At 44.8% G+C, this 17,869-nt stretch overlaps 1 protein-coding gene across 1 annotated transcript in view; it reads left to right on the top strand.

Moving 5' to 3' along the window:
• Positions 1 to 17,869, top strand: part of LOC308676209 (nucleolar transcription factor 1-like) — a 243,248-nt gene that overhangs the window by 103,738 nt on the left and 121,641 nt on the right. The window contains exon 10 of the mRNA XM_081341986.1: positions 11,082 to 11,223. Within this exon, the coding sequence (XP_081198112.1) occupies positions 11,082 to 11,223 (142 nt within the window). The remainder of the gene's footprint in view (positions 1 to 11,081; positions 11,224 to 17,869) is intronic.

Raw genomic sequence — 17,869 nt, 5'->3', positions numbered from 1 at the left:
AGGCAGGAGCAGAAGAGCCTTTTTTTCCAAGTTTGGATAAGTTAGAAATACTCTTTTCCTTCAAATCGTGTGGTATCTCCGCCCAATGGTTAAGTTTTGTAATCCAGGGAGCTCCTAGTAGTTAGGAGAGACAAACCATCAAAAATAGTAGAGGTAGTAAAAAGTAAAGGGAACAAAAAAAAATAGAAGTCCCAAAAGCAAATGACCAAAAAGGAAAAAAAGAAAATAAAAAAGAGCAAAAATAAAAATAGTGATAATAATAAAAAATGAGAATAGAGGGAGCCAAAAAAGAAGTATGTTGAAAAATAGTGGAGCAAAAAGAGGAGATGCCCCAAAAATAAAAATAAGGAAAAGGAAAAAAAAAAGAAAGAAAGGGTCCACAAAAGGCTAATAATAAAAAGAGGTAAGACTAAAAAAACAAAAATTTTCAATAAAAAATATAGTAAAAGTAAGTGATATGAGTTGGTCAAATGCAATAAAACTAGGTAGAAGTGTCCAAGTTATAATCCAAAAAGTTATATTCAGAAGCAGGTAGTAGCAATTCCAAATCTCTGTGTACTTACAGTATAGTCCAAGGGAATCAAATAACTTCAAGGACAGACTTGTTTAAACAATAATCTTCAAAACCATCAGGCCAAAAACATCAAAGGGAGTCCTTTTTTCTTTTGAAAACAGTGATGCCAAAGACCTTCAGGCCAATGTCTGGGCAAACAGCCAAATTCCAGTGTGAGATAAAACCGTACAAGGAGGGTGGGTGAAATTTTCAAGTTTCACCACTCGATGGGATTATCTATTCAGTCCCACCCTTTGCAGGGAAAATAAAAAAGAAGGAGCGAGGAGGAAAAAAAACTTTCAAGTTTTTTAAAAAGTAAAAAGTAAAAGTAAAAATAAGAAGTAAAAATCATAGTGGCTTTCACACAAACACTCAATTTTATAGAAGCAAAAGCTTTCCCAAGCTTCTAGCCAGAAACAGCCCTGTGATAAAGTAGCATTTTCATTTTGCTGGAAGCTTAAACCGCCGCTTGTAAATTGGAAGTGGGGGATAAAAGAGAATTCCACCCCCCTCCCTCGAGTAAGGGCTTCGCTCCCAAAGGCTGAAAAAGTGCTAATCACTAAGGGTCTTGGCTTGTAAAGAGAGTAAAAGGAAATTCCTCACCGAGCTGACTATTTGCATGCAAATTAGAAGTCTTTTGTCTCTGCTGAGCAGCTGGCAATGGCGGGTCGTATGAAGTACGATCCGCCTTTCTTCCTGCTGATTCCAGGGGCTCTGTTGGGACCAGCGGTCCGGCTACCACCTAACTGCAGTACTCAGACATTCATCCTTTGGGGGATTCCTCTACGGGGAAACATTCAGTCCATTTGGACCCACCAGCTGGTAGAATTCGGACCCAGGGAGGAGAGAGACCTTTCCCTGAGTCTGTTTTCAGCTGACGTCACTGGAAACTTCTGCCCCATTATATTTCTTTGATCGCCTCCCCATTATTCCAGTTTCCCACAGTTGTCCTAATAAGTTTATCTTCCATTCAGTCTGTTCTTCTTCCTGTTCCTCAAGTTTCTTCTGATTTATGAAAAAAATCTTTTCCATTTTCAATGTTGTCACTCTTTTTTCTAATTTCCCTGTTGGCTGGATCTGTTGGTCAGTTGGGTCCTCTGTCTTAATAATTGTTCCATTTCTCCTGTTGTTTTCTGCATTGTTGGGTCTTTGTTTGTAGTCAAAATCTGGGTCGGTGTATTTAAGCTGGCATCTTTTTCCTTTATGTTGCCTCTCATTTTGTTACATGCTGAAAGAATGGTTTCATGGATTGATTTCAACAGAGAAAATATTTTTTCCTGATCTTCATCCATATTTTCTTGATAATGTATTAAATTAAAGATTTTAAAATCAAATGTTAAAAATAGTTTTTGTAGCTAGATGTGTGACATCTATTTCACGTGTTGTGAATAGTCTTATAGTGAAAATTGTTTGGCAGATAAGAATTTATAGTCCAAAGTATTCCATCATCTCATGTAGTAACAAAGACTTCTCATGTAAAGAAATAAGAAAACAGTTTCCCACATATAATTCTGAAAGTCAATAAAGGTTTATCTTCATAGTTCAAACATGCCAGATAAACTGCCTTGCAGTTCCTTCTTTACAGCTGTGTTTCTCACAGGTGGTATGTCGAGAGGGTTTTTTTCTAATTTCTGGGCTTCCAGCCAAGTCTCTTTTAGTCAATAACAAATTGTAATAACATATTTTGCCACAAGATGTCACCAATGCCGTTTAAAACTTTTTAAATCCCGAGTTTTAATAATAGTTTTTCAAGGGTTGTTTCTTTTCTTTTTAAATAAAAGCCAATATCTCCAGTAAGAATAGGAAAACTTTTAGTTTCCAAATTTCAAAGGTATATGCATCCAATTAAATTAAAATTGTTCTTAGAATTGCTCTTTTCCCCTAGGTAGTCAATTGCCGCTGTTCTTAGAGGGTTGGGTAAGAATTCCCTTCCCTCTCTCCTCACATGGGGAGAAATACTTTGGGCAGCTATTGCAGGAAAAATATTTAAAGTCTTAAAGAGATTATCAGATCTCACCCAGTTTCATCCGCATTGCTTTAAAGGTGCTTGGTTGTAGTTTTGACTTCGGCTGTCAGCAGCTTAATGATGAGCCATATTGCTATGGCCGGTCTTTTCCCCACTGGTTTGAAGAGCTACCCCAGATCAAGCAGAAGGGCTGCCACCCTTTCACGATCAAGCAGGGGTCCTCTCCCTGCTTGTCGCCCCTACAGGGTGACTTTCGACCCTTTCCAGGGTCCCCCAGTGGGATAAAACCGGACACTGAAGACAGAGCTCGCCTCCATGTGTTCGCCAGTGCTGCAATGGCAAACCGGAAGTCAGGGCCAGCCAATGATAAATGCCCACGATGGGTCACCTGTGGCAGAGGGCCTGCAGTGAAGTGGGCACAGCCATTTGCCCACAGTTAATTGTCCCATTCCATACAGCAGGATGTAGGTACAGCAACAGATGCTCCTGTTCCTGTCCAGCTTTTTTAAAAAAACTTTTTATTTTCCAATATTACAATTATATCTTTGAAAAACAACGTGGTGTCTGGGTTACAATAATTCCATTACGTACAAATGTGTATTAATACAAATCTCCAACTATTACAGCCAATATTTCCTCTCTTTTTTCCTTTAATACAGGGCTTTTCAACCTTTTCACCCATTGTACCACTTTTAGGATAAGACAATGTCCAAGTACCACCAGTCACCCAGCAAGGTGTCCAAAACTTGACCAAAAAGAGAAAAAGAAAAAACAATTCGCTGTTCAAAGTTATGACGGCACTGGAAAAGTGACTTATGACCATTTTTCACACCTATGACCGTTGCAGCATCCCCAGGGTCATGTGATTTACATTCAGATGCTTGGCAACCAATTCATATTTATGATGGTCACATTGTTCCAGGGTCATGTGATCGCCTTTTGCAACCTTGTGACAAGCACTTAACCACCATGTTACTAATTTAATCTCCCTCTCTCTCCCCCTCTTTCTCTCTCCCTCTCTATTTTTCTCTCTCTCTCCCTCCCTTTCTTTCTCTTTTCTCTTTTCTCTCTTCCTCCTTTTCCCTTTTTCTCTCCCTCTATTTCTCTCTTTCTCTCCCTTTTTCTCTCTCCCTCCTTTTCTTTCTCTCTCCTTCTCTCTCTCTCCCTCCCTCTCTCTATTTCACTCTCTCCCTCTTTCTTTCTCTCCCTCTTTCTTTCCCTCCCTCTTTCTTTCCCTCTGTCTATTTCTCTTCCGCTCTCCCATTGTCCCTTCCTTCCTTCTTTCCTTCCTTCCTTTCTTCCTTCCCTCCCTCTTTGTCCTTTCCTCCTTTCCTCCCTCCCTCCCATTGTCCCTTCCTTCCTTCCTTCCTTCCTTCCTTCCTTCCTTCCTTCCTTCCTTCCTTCCTTCCTTCCTTCCTTCCTTCCTTCTTTATCCATTTTTACCAAGAAACCTGATGCCCACTTAACTCTTTATGAAGCACCCGAGGAAAGTTAGGGAAGATCTAACAACGATACTCGGAGGTTGCTAGCTCATTTAATAAGCTTTATTCCAGCAACAGAAACACCTCGCATTCGCTCACAGTCGATCCATGCATGCCAACAATGCTGCTGTGGACCGCGGGGCAGGAAGGTGCCCTTCACATGGGATGGATGGAAGTCATGCCAAAGCGCGCTTCACCCCGCTGCCTTCTGTAGATGCAGCCGGAGTCCCGGGTGGGGGGAGATCCGGGGCTGAGGCACACTTGGGGAAGCACATGGCAGCAAATCACAATCAGCTGCTCTTGGAGGATGGAGGCACAAAGCCGGCCAAACAGGGCTTAGAGCGGTTGACTGTCCTGGACAACAGCTGCGCTTCCACCTTTCCCAAGGCAGCCCCCACAGACAGAGCACAGCGCAGGGAAGATGCGCCAAAGCTTGTCCCGGAGCCTCCGCTGCCGGAAGCCTGCGACGGCAGCATAACGGGGCTTGCAAAAAGTGGGGCAGGCGGCGACAGTTGCTCACGGCGCTGGCCAAACGCAAGCAAGGCAAGGCTGCTATGAAGCCCCGGGCTCGACAATCAACTCGGTGTGGGGGGAGGAATCCACGCAGCAAACCAGCTGATCGGCAGAGCAATGAGCAGCTGGCTTTGGTGCGTCTTCCCTGTGCTACGCTCTGTCGGTGGCTTGAATCCGGAGTCTCAGCCTCCCAGCTGATCAGCGGAGCAACGAGCGGCTGGCAGGCCAGGTAGCCGGGTTGCTGCACGGATTCTCCCCCCACAACCGGTTGATTGTCGAGCCCGGGGCTTCATAGCGGCCTTGCCCTGCTTGTTCTTGCCTGGCGCCGTGAGCATCTGCTGCCTCCTGCCCCGCTTTTTGCAAGCAGGCTTCCAGCAGCGGAGGCTCCAGGACGAGCTTTGGCATGTCTTCCCTGCAGTGCGCTCTGTTGCTGGCTCAAATCCGGAGTCTCAGCCTCCCAGCTGATCAGCGGAGCAATGAGCGGCTGGCAGGCCAGGTAGCTGGGTTGCTGCACGGATTCCCCCCCCAACCCAGTTGATTGGTGAGCCCGGGGCTTGACAGCCGCTCCTGCTCAAAAGGCAGGGTTCGGTGGCCGGCAAGGTGCTCGTGCGGGGCTCTCCCAGGGGTGGCGGGCCGAACGGGGACCGGCCTCACCCTCTCCGCGCTAGAGCAGCACCCGCGGAGGTGGCCAAGGGCAAGCAGGGCAAGGCCACTCCTGCTCGAAAGGCAGGGTTCGGCGGCTGGTGAGGTGCTCATGCGGGGCTCTTCCGGGGCTGGCAGGCAATGGAGGAGCAGGCCGATCGCCTTACCGGTACCTGGGACTCCAACGCGCCTTCCCGGCCATGTGTGCTCTGAAGAAGCACCAATCAGAAGTCAATCCGGTTGCTGCACAAGAAGTCCCTGGGGAGGGCGGGGTCTCGCTCCGCGCCTACGTGCGCCCTCTGTAGGGTTCCTGCAGGCCGTTGTACCTTATCGCTACATCTAGACATATTAATTATGTTACATCACTCTTAATATGTATATGTCTTAATCATCTTTATCTAACCTTTATAAACAACTCAATATTTCAATTTAACTATTGTCATTAAAACATCTAGGTTTTAATTAGCCAACATTTTTCTTTATCTTCACATCATAACAATATCTCATATTCAAGATACGGGTCTTGTCTACTTAAATATATTCTATTTTAGACCTCCTAAATATGTCCACACTCCTTTCTTCTTCAGTCTTATTCTGGCTTTTTTCCTTTGCCAAGTCGTCTTCCGTGTCCTTTCTTCAGGATCATCAAAGAATTCTTGTATTATTTTATCATATTGGGATGACCATCCAGTCACCATTTTTGGAAAGTTGAGGGGTCTGGCAGAACTACCAGATCTTCTCTTTATTTTCTCCTCTTGACGTAGTTGTCCTGGACTGTTTATCTTTTCTTCCATCTGTTTCTCATTTTGATCTTCGAATTCCTTCTGTTTTATATAGCAGGTTTTTTCCTCCATCCATTTTGTCAGATTTTTTTTTGAATTTTCTGTTGTCTGTACTTGTTGGGTGATTAGATCTTCTGTCAAAATATTTGATTGTTTGATTTTTTCTGTTTTATTCTGTATAGATAGTTTATTAGTTGTATTCAAAGTTTGAGTTTGCTTATCTAAAGACGCTTTCTAGTTTTTTTCCAAAAGCTCTTATTTCCTCACCTGCTGTAAGGAGAATTTGGTGAGTTTGGTAAGTTATCTTCATCTTAGCAAAGTTTTGTTTTTGTGTTTCTTCCATAGTAAAAGTCTGTTCCTGGTCTTCCATAGTGGTGAGTTGAATTGAAAACTTTTACAGGTTTTTTTTTCCTTAGTAAATAAGAAACACAGCTAAGACTCTCACAGCTGGTGTTCAAGGTTACATGAATCTTATCTTGTGTTCTAAACCAGGGCTTTTCAACCTTTTCACCCATTGTACCACTTTTAGGATATGGCAACATCTGAGTACCACCAGTCGCCTAGCAAGGTGTCAAAAACTTGACCAAAAAACAAAGAAAAAAAGTGAAGTACAGGTAGTCCTCAACTTACAGCAGCTCACTTAGTGACTGTTCAAAGTTACAATGGCACTGAAAAAAGTGCCCCCCAAGCCACAGCTGAGCAAGACACGTGCCTGCCCGTCCGGCGGCACTCTTCCTCCTGTCCGAGGTTTTCATAGTTGTGTGCATTTCTGTTGAGGATTGGCAGCGGGGGTGGGGTGGTGGGTGTTTGTTTTTTATTCCCCCTGTCAGGTGGGTGATTGCAGCAGGTTTTGGTCACTTCACATGACCCTGGGACACTGTGACCGTCATAAATATGAATCAGTTGCCAAGCATCTGAATGTAAATCACAAGACCCTGGAGATGCTGCAACATTCCAGCTGATCGGCACTTCTTCTGGGCTCAGAAGCGCCAGGATCAGTGCCGAGCTCCAGCTGTAGCCTGGCGCTGATCCTGGCACTTAACGCTGAGCCCTAACAGCCGTGCAGCTCCAGCCATCTCTCGCTCAGGCTTGTGCGGTGCTGCCACTGGTTCAGCTCATTCCCCTCACCCACTACCACTTTTCTAGGATGGTCGTGTACCACCTGCCAGGTGCCAATGTACCACAGGTGGTACCCGTACCACTGGTTGAAAAGCCTTGTTCTAAACTGTCAGCCAAGTCTCGTTTCTTTAAGAATAACACATTGCAATTTCAGGTTTGCCCACAAGATGTCCCCCAACCTTTCAATTATTTCTTCTATTTTAGGAGGAAAACCCCAAACTTTCAAATAAAAATAGGAAGTAAAAAGTAGATAATCAAAAGCTTTTAATCCACAAGTTTTAGAAAATAAAGTTCTAGTTGGGATCCAATTATTTTTTCAACGTTTTTAAAATCTCCCCTGTATATTCGATCGCCGCTGTTTCTGGAGGGAGGGCTAAAATCCCCATTCACTCTCCACAGGGGGGAAAAGTACTTTAGCAGCTTACTTAGGTGGAAAAAAGTTGGAATTTAAGAGAGGTAGATCTCACCCAGTCTCTTCCATGCTGCTTTAATGTTGCCTGATGGTAAGTGTGACTTCGGCTGTCCGCAGCCTAGTGACCGGCCATATTGCTATGGCCAGTCTTTCGTCCGCCAGGTTGAAGGGAACGCAGGCACTGGTGGGAGAGTTGCCGCTCTCCCGCGATCTTGTGAAAGCCCCTCCTTGCTGGTCGCCTCTCTGGGGTGACTTTTCGACCCTTTTAGGGGCCCCCAGCGATGCAAAACTGGACGTGGAAGACGAGAGTCGTCTTCCAAGTGTCCATACCGGCCGCGTCGGCAAACCGGATGTATCCTGTCCAGCTTTTGTTCTCCAAACTTTTGAGGTTAAAAATCCCAAATCATTCCAGCTGGCTTCTGAAAGGCTATTCAGATAGCAGGCAAGCCGAATTATGGATTTATGTTGCTCACTCCACTCCTCCTCCTCCTCTTTCTGCACTAGTTGCAATTAATGTATTTGCCAGTGACAAACTATCTGTTCCTTTTCAGATTTGAGGTACATGTGCTCACATTCATTTTTTTTTTATTTAAAAAGTTTTACAATACATTTTGACTTTAATCCCCCCCTCCCCCACCCCTATCCCTCTCCCCCACTCCCTCCTCCCCCCCCCCGACTTCCTAGAGCTAAATACAGGGCATAAAATCAAAAAACAAACATAAACACCCCTATGTTATCAACAATAAACTATAAATTCTATCTCTCTCTAGCTCATATAAAATGAGTACAAACAATATTAATATTACAAATAAAGTAGAAAAGAAAAAGAGGAAAACAGAAAAAGATCTTTACTCAAAATAAATTTTCTTAATCCCAGTCCTTATTCATATTAATTTCAAAAAAAAAAGGAAAAGAAAAAAAAACTTTCACCTGCTATTTGCATTCTCCCACCTTTCTCTAATTTCCAAACAAATTCTCAGTTACGCACCAAAAGCGCTTATCTCTGTTAATCTTAATAATCTCCGACCAAACTAAACTATAATCAAAAATAGTTCTTGCATGTATCACGCCAAATGTCTCACAGTTCCAAATCATCCTTAAGTTCAAATAAAAGTTCAAATAAAAAGAGTATATAAAAAAAATTTTAGGCAATCTCTAAGACAACTTGTTGTTAATTAGGAGCTTACATACCCACTCTTAGTTCAACACATAGTTTAAGTCCATAACCCTAATATACTTTTCTAGCAAGCAAATAACATCAATCTTAAATTGTGTAAAATATTAAAAAGAGAAAAAAAAACTTTCTTTCTCCTCTATAATAATTTTACTCCATTGACATTCTAATCTAAAAATTTAATCAGCAATCTTAACGCCCCAAAACTTTTGGAGCACCTCTGTCATGACCCCCAAAACTTCTTTAGCCTGCTCTCCTCCTACATCTCCTACATCACTGTAAGCACACTTTGAAGATTCCATAACTTTCTGCTGGTCTTGCTCTTGCTCTCGTCTCGCTCTTCTTAGGGCGGCACGCGTCATCTTCTGGCCTCCTGCAGCAACCGATGAGACTGTGGCTTGATCCCCTCCAACACCATTGTCCTCTGTCTGTCTATCTGCAACATCTTGAAACTTTCCCACACCGTATCCTTTTGCAGCTTCCAAAAATGATAGGGGGGTTGCTTTTAACACATTACTATAAAAATCACGTGCCTGAGCCACAGTAACCAAACGATGTCTTTTACCTTCGTGCGTCGCCACCAACCCAACTGGAATCTCCCATCTGAACTTAATATCACGTTTCTTAAGTTCCTGTACTAGAAATGCAAAATCTTTCCTTCTCCTTAGGATCTTCGGAGGGATCTCTTTTAAAACCAAAACTTCTTGCTCAGCCACTACCAAATTAGTATCATAAGCAGCTTGAATGACTTCATCTCTAATTACTCTCTTTGTAAAATAGACCACCACATCTCTGGGTAACTTCCTCTGTCTTGCAATCCATGAATTTACACGAAAAACTTTGTCCATATTTCCCTCAATTTCAGATGCTGACTGGCCCAGTACCCCTTCCAGAGCCTCAGAAATCAGCTGCTTTAAATCTTCTTTACCATTCTCCTTTAAACCCCTAATTCTAATAGCATACTGCATCTGATTATACTGAACAAGGCTCAATTCTTCGTCCATTTTATCCCTTATATTTTCATTTTCTAATACCTTTGCTTCTAATATAGAGTTCTTTTGACTGAGATCCTCCACTTTTATATCCAGCTGTAGCACACATTCAGCTACGGATTCAACCTTAGACAAGATGTCCACCCTCATTGCTCTCAGCTTCTCTTCCATCTTCTTCTCCAATTTCTCCATTTTCTCCTCCAATTTCTCCTCCAGCTTTTTCAACTTTTCATCCATCATATCAGACATCAGTTGTGCATGCTTTCCAAGAGCGTCTTGTAAATCCTTAAGCGTCAATACCGAGGGAGATGCAGGAGGAAGCAAAGCTTGCAGTGAGGTCTCTTGCACCAGGGAAGACCCCGCATTCCGAAGAGCTTTAGAGGTTTTAGCCGCCATCTTCCCCCACTTTCACTTATTACGCACTTTCACTTTAAAGCTATAAAATCCATTGAGCTAGAGAGTAAAAATAAAGAGTCCACTTCACCTTGACCTCCTGTACCGCTCTGCCTGCATCTTGATAATCAAAAGTATTTCCTTTTGGCAGGGGTGGTTGCTAACGCCTGGCTCTGCTCCAAGAATCCCAGAGCAGAGGCGCTGCGCAGCTCGGAGCAACCCAGGCTTCGGGGGGGGCTCATCCTTCAGCCGCCCAAGCTCTCAGCTCAGGCGGCCCCGGAGAGCTCAACCCCTACCTGGGGCCTCACCCCCTCCTCTTCTCCCAAGGAGGGGGCTTCAAATCCATCTAAACAGCTGATCGGCGCTGTTTACGATGGAAAAACACAGCTGCGGAGCGGGCAGCCCGAAAACGGCTGTCTTTCGACGTCGCGTCGCCACCGGAAACTCACATTCATTTTTAGTGTCTAGCTCAGTGTTTCTCAAACTCAGCCACTTGAAGATGTTGAAGACTTCAACTCCCAGAATTCCCCAGCCAGCATTGTTTCCCAGATTTTTGACAGTTCTCCTGTTTGATTAATTTGCTGACATCTTTTTGAGGGAGGGGTGAACTCAGGACTTTAGTGGGGGCTGTCTGTGGCTCTGAGGCCTCAAGTAGTGCACCTCTATTTTAAATTATTTATGAGAATCTCCTGAAGTGAACATTTGTAGCTGAAGTGGGAATTTATCTCCAAGGGTTATCATGGGAGACATGGAAATATTACCACAGGCATTTGAATGCTATTGCTTAGTATAGAGCAGGGGTTCCCAACCAGGGGTGCTCGCACCCCCTGGGGGTGCGAGACGATATTCCAGGGGGTACAAAAACTTGGGTTTGGAAGTTTCAAAATTATTGTGTATATGCATAATTTGTTTTGAACTTTTGTAAGGGGTGCGAGAATATATCAGAAGCGTTTTAGGGGTACGGGGTATAGAAAAGGTTGGGAACCACTGGTATAGAGTGTACCCAGTACTAACTCAAAGGAACAGTACTACATAAAGAAACTTATTATTTTAGGAATAGTTACTCACTTTATTGTGCTGAGCTGATGGCAAACATGAAAGATGTCCCAAGCACAGAACGGATGGTGCTCTGCAGTCAGCAGTGGAAACTTCTTTCCCAAAAGGAAAAGGATGCCTACCACAAAAAGTGTGATCAGGTAAGCACAGCTGGAGGAGCAAGACTTAAAAATGTTTTGTGGAGACAAATGGTAAATCCGTTTCCTGATTTCTGATTCAACTGGAATTAGCAATCCCACTGTTCATAGGCAATCCCACTGTTCGTAGTCCTGTGCCATACTTGATTTTCTTTTAATTAAAAATAACAAAAGGGAGACAGACATGCTGTAGTGCAAAGTGCTAGTCCCATTGTCCTCCTCCTCCTGATGATAATAAAAGACAGTGGCAGGTTGCTACTTTGGAAGTGAGACCACAAAAAAGATAGGTAAATGGTATGTGGCAGGGAGGTGAGGCTAAAAATCTACCTGACTTAATTACATTCATTCAGCTGTTTTGTGGAAGGACAGCCATTTTTGTGAGATGCCCCATATAATAATTCTCAATATTACAGATATGCTGCTCATTATTGGAGATACTGCTGTGCTTTGTTTTGATGGCTGCTATTAAAAAGGGAAAAATAAAAGGGAAAAGGAATAAGAGCCGTGGTGGTGCTGTGGTTAGAATGCACTATTGCAAGCTAATTCTGCTGACTGCCAACTGCTGGCAGTTTGAGTCTCACCAGCTCAAGGTTCACTCAGCCTTCCATCCTTCTGAGGTTGGTAAAATGGGGACCCAGATTGCTGGGGGCAATATGCTGAATCTGTAAACTGCTTAAGAGAGGGCTGTAAAGCGGTATATAAGTCTTAAGTGCTATTGCTATTGCTGTCTCAAATCTGGGACCATTATGAACTCATTGATATGAAAAAATTAAGTTTTCATGAGTTCTCAAAGCAAAAGGGAATAGAGGAAAAAACTAAAATTCAGTGATTAAAATGCACCTCTTCTCCCCCACCCCACCCACCCCAATGGAGGAAGCTATGATAATGCAGGTTATATATTCTCTGAACAATGCAGGCATGTTAGTCATTGAAAGTTTCATCTTGCCTGTAGGACAGGAGTGTGCTAGTTGGGCTGCATCAGATGTGCTTAATATGTTGAGGACTGCACTTCAAAAGCAGGCAAAGCAGGATTTTTCTCCCAAATTTTTATTTTAGAAAAAAACTGGACATTTTGTCTGCACATAGGCTAGGGGTTTATGAGGACCATAAATATGCTGACTAGTTTTCTGTGTCTTGTCTTCTACTATATGATGAAATTCACCCAGCTGCAATCTAGTCTTCTCCATAATAAAGTCATCTTCTTTGGTTTCTCATAACAACTGGGTATTTTCTCTACCCTTTTTTCCTTGAATTAAATACTTAAGACTGTGAATGGATACAGCTGTTTAATTTATGCCTGTTTGAATGTATTATCTATCAGAATATGTTTATTTTAGCTAATAGTTATCTCATATTAATCAGTCATATCAGTTATGATTATCTCACTTTTTTCAGCCTTGTTTAATTGACACTGAATTGAGAGTGATGCCTTGTTCAAACCCGAGCACACTGAAACCTCAAACAGTAGTCAGTTTAGGATAATAGAAAGGAAAAAAGCAGAGGAGGGTGATAGAGGACACCTGGTGCAAGGAGTTGTGTAAGAAAAATAATTGGATAATTTTCATCCTGTTTCCCCTTTTCCCTTTCTGGGGAAGGCTCTTAAGAAGATGGTTATGCATCAGCTCCAGAGGTTCATGGTTGAAATGGATTACCTGGAGCCTTTCCAGTCAGGGTTCAGGCCTGGATATGGGGTGGAAACTGTGTTAGTCACACTTTTTGATTAATTCTGGCAGGATGGGGATAGTACGTCTATCCTCGCTCTACTTGCTTTCTCGGTGGCCTTTGATAAATTGACCATGCTATCCTTCTGGAGCAGCTTCAGGGGTTGGGAGTGGGAGGCACTTCATTGTCCTGGTTCACTTCCTTCCTCTGTGGTCACTCTCAGTTGGTGTTGATAAGAAGTGAGAGGTCCAGCTCTTGTTTCCTGCTTGCTGTGGTCCCTCAGGGTTCAGTCTTCTATTTTAAGTTCTACATGAAGCCTCTGCGCAACATCATCCACCGCCGCCACCGGCTGAGATACCAATATGCCAATGACATCCGACTGTATGTCTCAGCCCCATGGTAAGTTAAGTGATGCTGTGACCACCACCTTGCAGTGCCTGGAGGCTGTTAAGGTCTGGATGAGGAGCAACAGGCTGAAACTGAACCCTGGGAAGACGGAATGGCTCTGGGTTTGGGGTTCTTTGGTCCATGGAGAATTGCCATCTCTGGTCTTGGTTGGGGTGGCACTGCCCCAGATGGACCCAGTGCATAATCTGGGAGTTTTCTTGGACTCACGACTTCTGCTCAAAGAGCAGGTAGCAGTCATGGTCAGGAGGACCTTTGCACAACAGTGGGTTGTCATGCCCTTTCCTGGACCAACAATCCTTACTCAGTTACCGACGCCTTAGTCACCTCCCATCTTGACTATTGCAATATGCTCTACATGGGGCTGCCCTTGAAAAGTATCTGGAAGCTTCAATTAATTCAAAATGTGTTGGTTCAAAAGCCTATATTTGCACTCCTGCAGGAGCTGTATTGGTTGCCAATATGCTTCAGGGTCCAATTCAGGGTGCTGGTTCTCACCTGGCTTGAGACCAGGCTATTTGAAGGACTGTTTTTTCCCCGGTCACATCTACCTGACCCACCAGAGCGGGGAGGCAGGGAATGCTATGGGTCCCCTATCCCAAGGAGGTCCATCTAGTGGGACCAAGAAGAAAGTCCTTGTGTGTGGTGGCTCCCTCCTTGTGGAACATCATCCCTGCAGAGATAAGATTGGTCTCCACTTTGACACTCTTTCAAAAGGCCCTTAAAACATGTTTCTACCAACAGGCCTGGGGACCCCAGAGTGATATGGAGCCCATCAAGTGGGTTGTCTGACTGTTGTTGCCCGGGGGGGGGGTATTGCTTTTTCTATTGAGGTTTTATCCTTGCAAGTCACCGAGAGTGAGTTGGGCAGCCATATAAATTATCTTAAATATATTTATTAAATTTATTTGCTGCCAATCTCACCACAAGGTACATAAATAGTCATCAGGCATTCCTCTTTGGTCTCTATTAGCTCAGCCATTTCATTTCACTTCATTCTTGAGTATAGATGAGGGGTGGACACCTGGCCTGCTTTTTGCAGGAATAAGAAAGAAACCATCCCATTTGGCACTTCCCAAAAAGAAACTCCTGGCACGTGGGAACTACCAAGAGTAAAACTTTATTGAAAGATCCATTTAGGCACAGCAGAAGCAGTCAGCTTTGAGGTTTTTCCACTAAAAACCACATAGGTAAAAACCCCTTTTCACCCCTGGAACTGCCCACAGTTCATTTTCCACCAATTACACTCAGTACTTTTGGGAAAATATTCTGCGCCGGCTGGTAGCTCCAAGAACCTGGCCTTGGTGGATGTCTCCTCTCCAGTGGCAGAAGGCTCTCATTCATTCCTTAGCGTCCCCCCACCCCAGGAATTTACCAACCCCTCTCATTTCTATTTGGCAAACTGCAAGCTGGAAGTTGATGCAGGCAACAAAGAAAGTGAGTCAGCTTTGATATGCTGGCCCTCGAGTCCAGAGGAATGATAGCCCTAGGAAATAAACACAAAGGTGCATACCACATTATTTGCCCCTCTCCTCACTGGGGCCAACCTGAATGTTCAGCATGAAATCTACACACTAACCTAGCCACCTTCACATCTGTTGCAGCTACCCTGTTCTGTACCAGCCTGCTACCGGCCCTGCAGAAAAGGCAGGGACAACCCCTTTTACAAGAAGGCAAGAGGCTGGAACTAAGCCTGCCAAATTTATTAACATAAAAACATAAACAGAGCAAAGAGAGCAAACATGAACCATGAAACGAGCTATTCAAACGGTTGCCTTCAGCAAACCAGCCCTCCCACACATTCCCCTTTTAAACAGTTCAGGGCGTGGCTTCTCTCTGCCTCCTTCCGAGGTGCCCCATTGCCTTCCTCTGTTTACTCCTGATTGACTGCCTCCTGCGTTGGGCATCCTTGAACAGGGCCAGCTGTGGGTCATCTTCATCCACGCTGTCAGGCTCACACAGCTGGGTCTGTGTCGTGACCAGATGGGAGGGGCCTGGCTGAGGGCTCTGTGGAGCCTCAATATTATTCTCAGCAAGCTCTTCAACACCCCCCTCCTCCTCCTCTGAATCGTCCAACCCAACTGCCGAACCCACAGGCTGACCCTGAATCACAACATACCCATTCTGCATCAGCTAAGGGATAGCCCCTCCATAACACCAAATATTGCAGTTTCCCCCTATGGTGCCAGGAATCTAGAATCTCTTTGATTTCATAGTGCTCCTCTCCTTTGACTAGGATGGGAGGGGGAGCCTTCTCTCTAGGTAAAGGTAAAGGTTTCCCCGCACATGCATGCTAGTCGTTTCCAACTCTAGGGGCTGGTGCTCATCTCCGTTTCAAAGCCGAAGAGCCAGTGCTTGTCCGAGGACGTCTCTGTGGTCATGTGGCCGGCATGACTAGACGCCAAAGGCGCACGGAACGCTGTTACCTTCCCACCGTAGTGGTCCCTATTTTTCTACTTGCATTTTTTACGTGCTTTCGAACTGCTAGGTTGGCAGAAGCTGGGGACAAGTAACAGACGCTCACTCTGTTATGTGGCACTCGGGATTCGACCCGCCAAACTGCCGACCTTCTGATCGACAAGCTCAGCGTCCTAACCCACTGAGCCACCGCGTCCCTTCTCTCTAGCAGGTCTTAATTCCGAACTACAGAAAGGCTTCAACGGACTGCAGTGAAACACTGGGTGCACTTGCTTGAGACTTTTTGGCAGCTGCAGCTCTACAGTAACCAGATTTATGATCCTGATAATCTGGAAGGGTCCTATGTACTTTGGGCCCAGCTTCTTACAAGGCTGCCTCAAGTTAATGAACTTGGTAAACAGATATACTTTATCCCCCACGTTGAACTCCCCCTGTGGGGCACTTTTTTTGTCCGCCTCTTCTGCGTTTCCGTAGCTTTTTGCAATGCCCTGCGCACCACCACCCATGTTTCCTTTAAGGTGTCCATTCATTCAGCCAAGGATGCTGAGGACGACTGCCCCTGCAGGATTTCCTGCATGGGTGCAGACTCTACTCTGCTAGCTACCCAGAAAGGGGTAAACCCTGTACTACTATGCACGGAGTTATTGTATGCCACTTCTGCAAAGGGTAGTAGTTGGGCTGTTGGTAGTCAACATAGCACTTCAGGTACTGCTCCAAAACTACATTTGTACATTCACAGGCTTCATTGGTACTAGGATGATAGGCGGAGCTAAGGCCCTGTGAGGAGCCAATCAGGTTGAGGAATTCCCACCAGAATGTTGATGTGAACTGCACCCCTTGGTCCAAAATGATGCGTTTTGGGACTCCATGCACCTGATAGATATGCTGCACGAACATCTTTGCCAGGGACCTGGCGGAGGGAATCTTCGGGCACCCTACAAAATGTGCTTGCTTGGAAAATAGGTCTGTGATGGTCCAGATTACAGTATTCTCTGCACTTTCTGGCAAGTCCACAATAAAGTCCATAGAGATCTCTTCCCAGGGCTTCATTAGATCAGCTGCAATAGACCGGGTAGCCATTTCATTGAAGGACACATGGCAGCTTTGGCCACCAGAACTGCCTCTTCACTAAGTGAAGAGTTTTTATGAACCCAAAATGTCCTGCTACCTTTGTGTCATGACTCTACTGCACAATTAAGGTCTGTTGGCTGGCTGGGACATATAATTTTGTCCCTTTCTACGCCAACCCTTCCTTCAGGGACAGGTTGCCTTCGTGCTGCTGGAACCACTTGTCTCTTGCCAGGGTGTCTTTCAGGGGTTGCTCTACATCCCTGGGCTGGCTCCGGTCGGGATGCTGCTTGTTGTTGAGTGATGGCTGGTGCTGTGTGCTGTCTAGATGGGATGATGGAAGTCACTACTGCCTCTCGGATGTTATTGTACTGCGGCATGCAAGAGGGCATCTGCAAGGAAGTTCTTCCCTCCAGGTAGATATTGGAGGGTGAAATTGAACCAATTAAAATATTGAGCCCACCAGACTTGCTTAGGGGGCAGCTTCCAGGGGGTCTTTAGTACATCTAGGTTCTTGTGATCTGTCAACCTCGAATGGGATCTTGCTACCCTCCAAGAATTGTTTCCACATCATGAGAGCCCACTGGACTGCGTAAGCCTTCTTTTCCCAGATAGCCCAATGCCTTTTAGTGTCAGACAACTTGCGGGACGTGTAGGTGAAATGTTGCAATTCCCCTTTGGTATTCATTTGGAGTGGGACTGCCCCTATTGCTACATCGCTGGCATCAGCATGTATTACAAACTGCTTCTCCAGGTTGGGGTGCTTCAGGACTGGCCCTGCAGTGAACAGGCGTTTCAGCTTTTCAAAAGTGGCTTGGCAATCAAGGAACCAATCCAGGGGTTGACTGGATTTTGGTCCTCCTTCCCCTGGTTTTCAGCAGATTGGTGATCAGCAGTGCTATTTGGGTGAATGTGGGGATGAATTGGTAAACATTTGCAAAGCCTAGGAAGCTCTGTAACTGCCTTCTGGTTCGTGGGGGCTCCCATTCCAATATGGCTTTCACTTTGCTGGGGTCCATTTCCACTCTCTCATTAGAGATATGGTACCCCAGATAGTCCAAGCAAGTTTTGTGAAACTCACACTAGGACAGCTTTG

This window comes from Vipera berus (genome assembly GCF_964194415.1).
Source record: "Vipera berus genome assembly, chromosome: W".
Taxonomy (NCBI): Eukaryota; Metazoa; Chordata; class Lepidosauria; order Squamata; family Viperidae; genus Vipera; species Vipera berus.
Note: the sequence above shows the minus strand (reverse complement) of the source record. Positions and strands in the feature narration are given on the sequence as shown.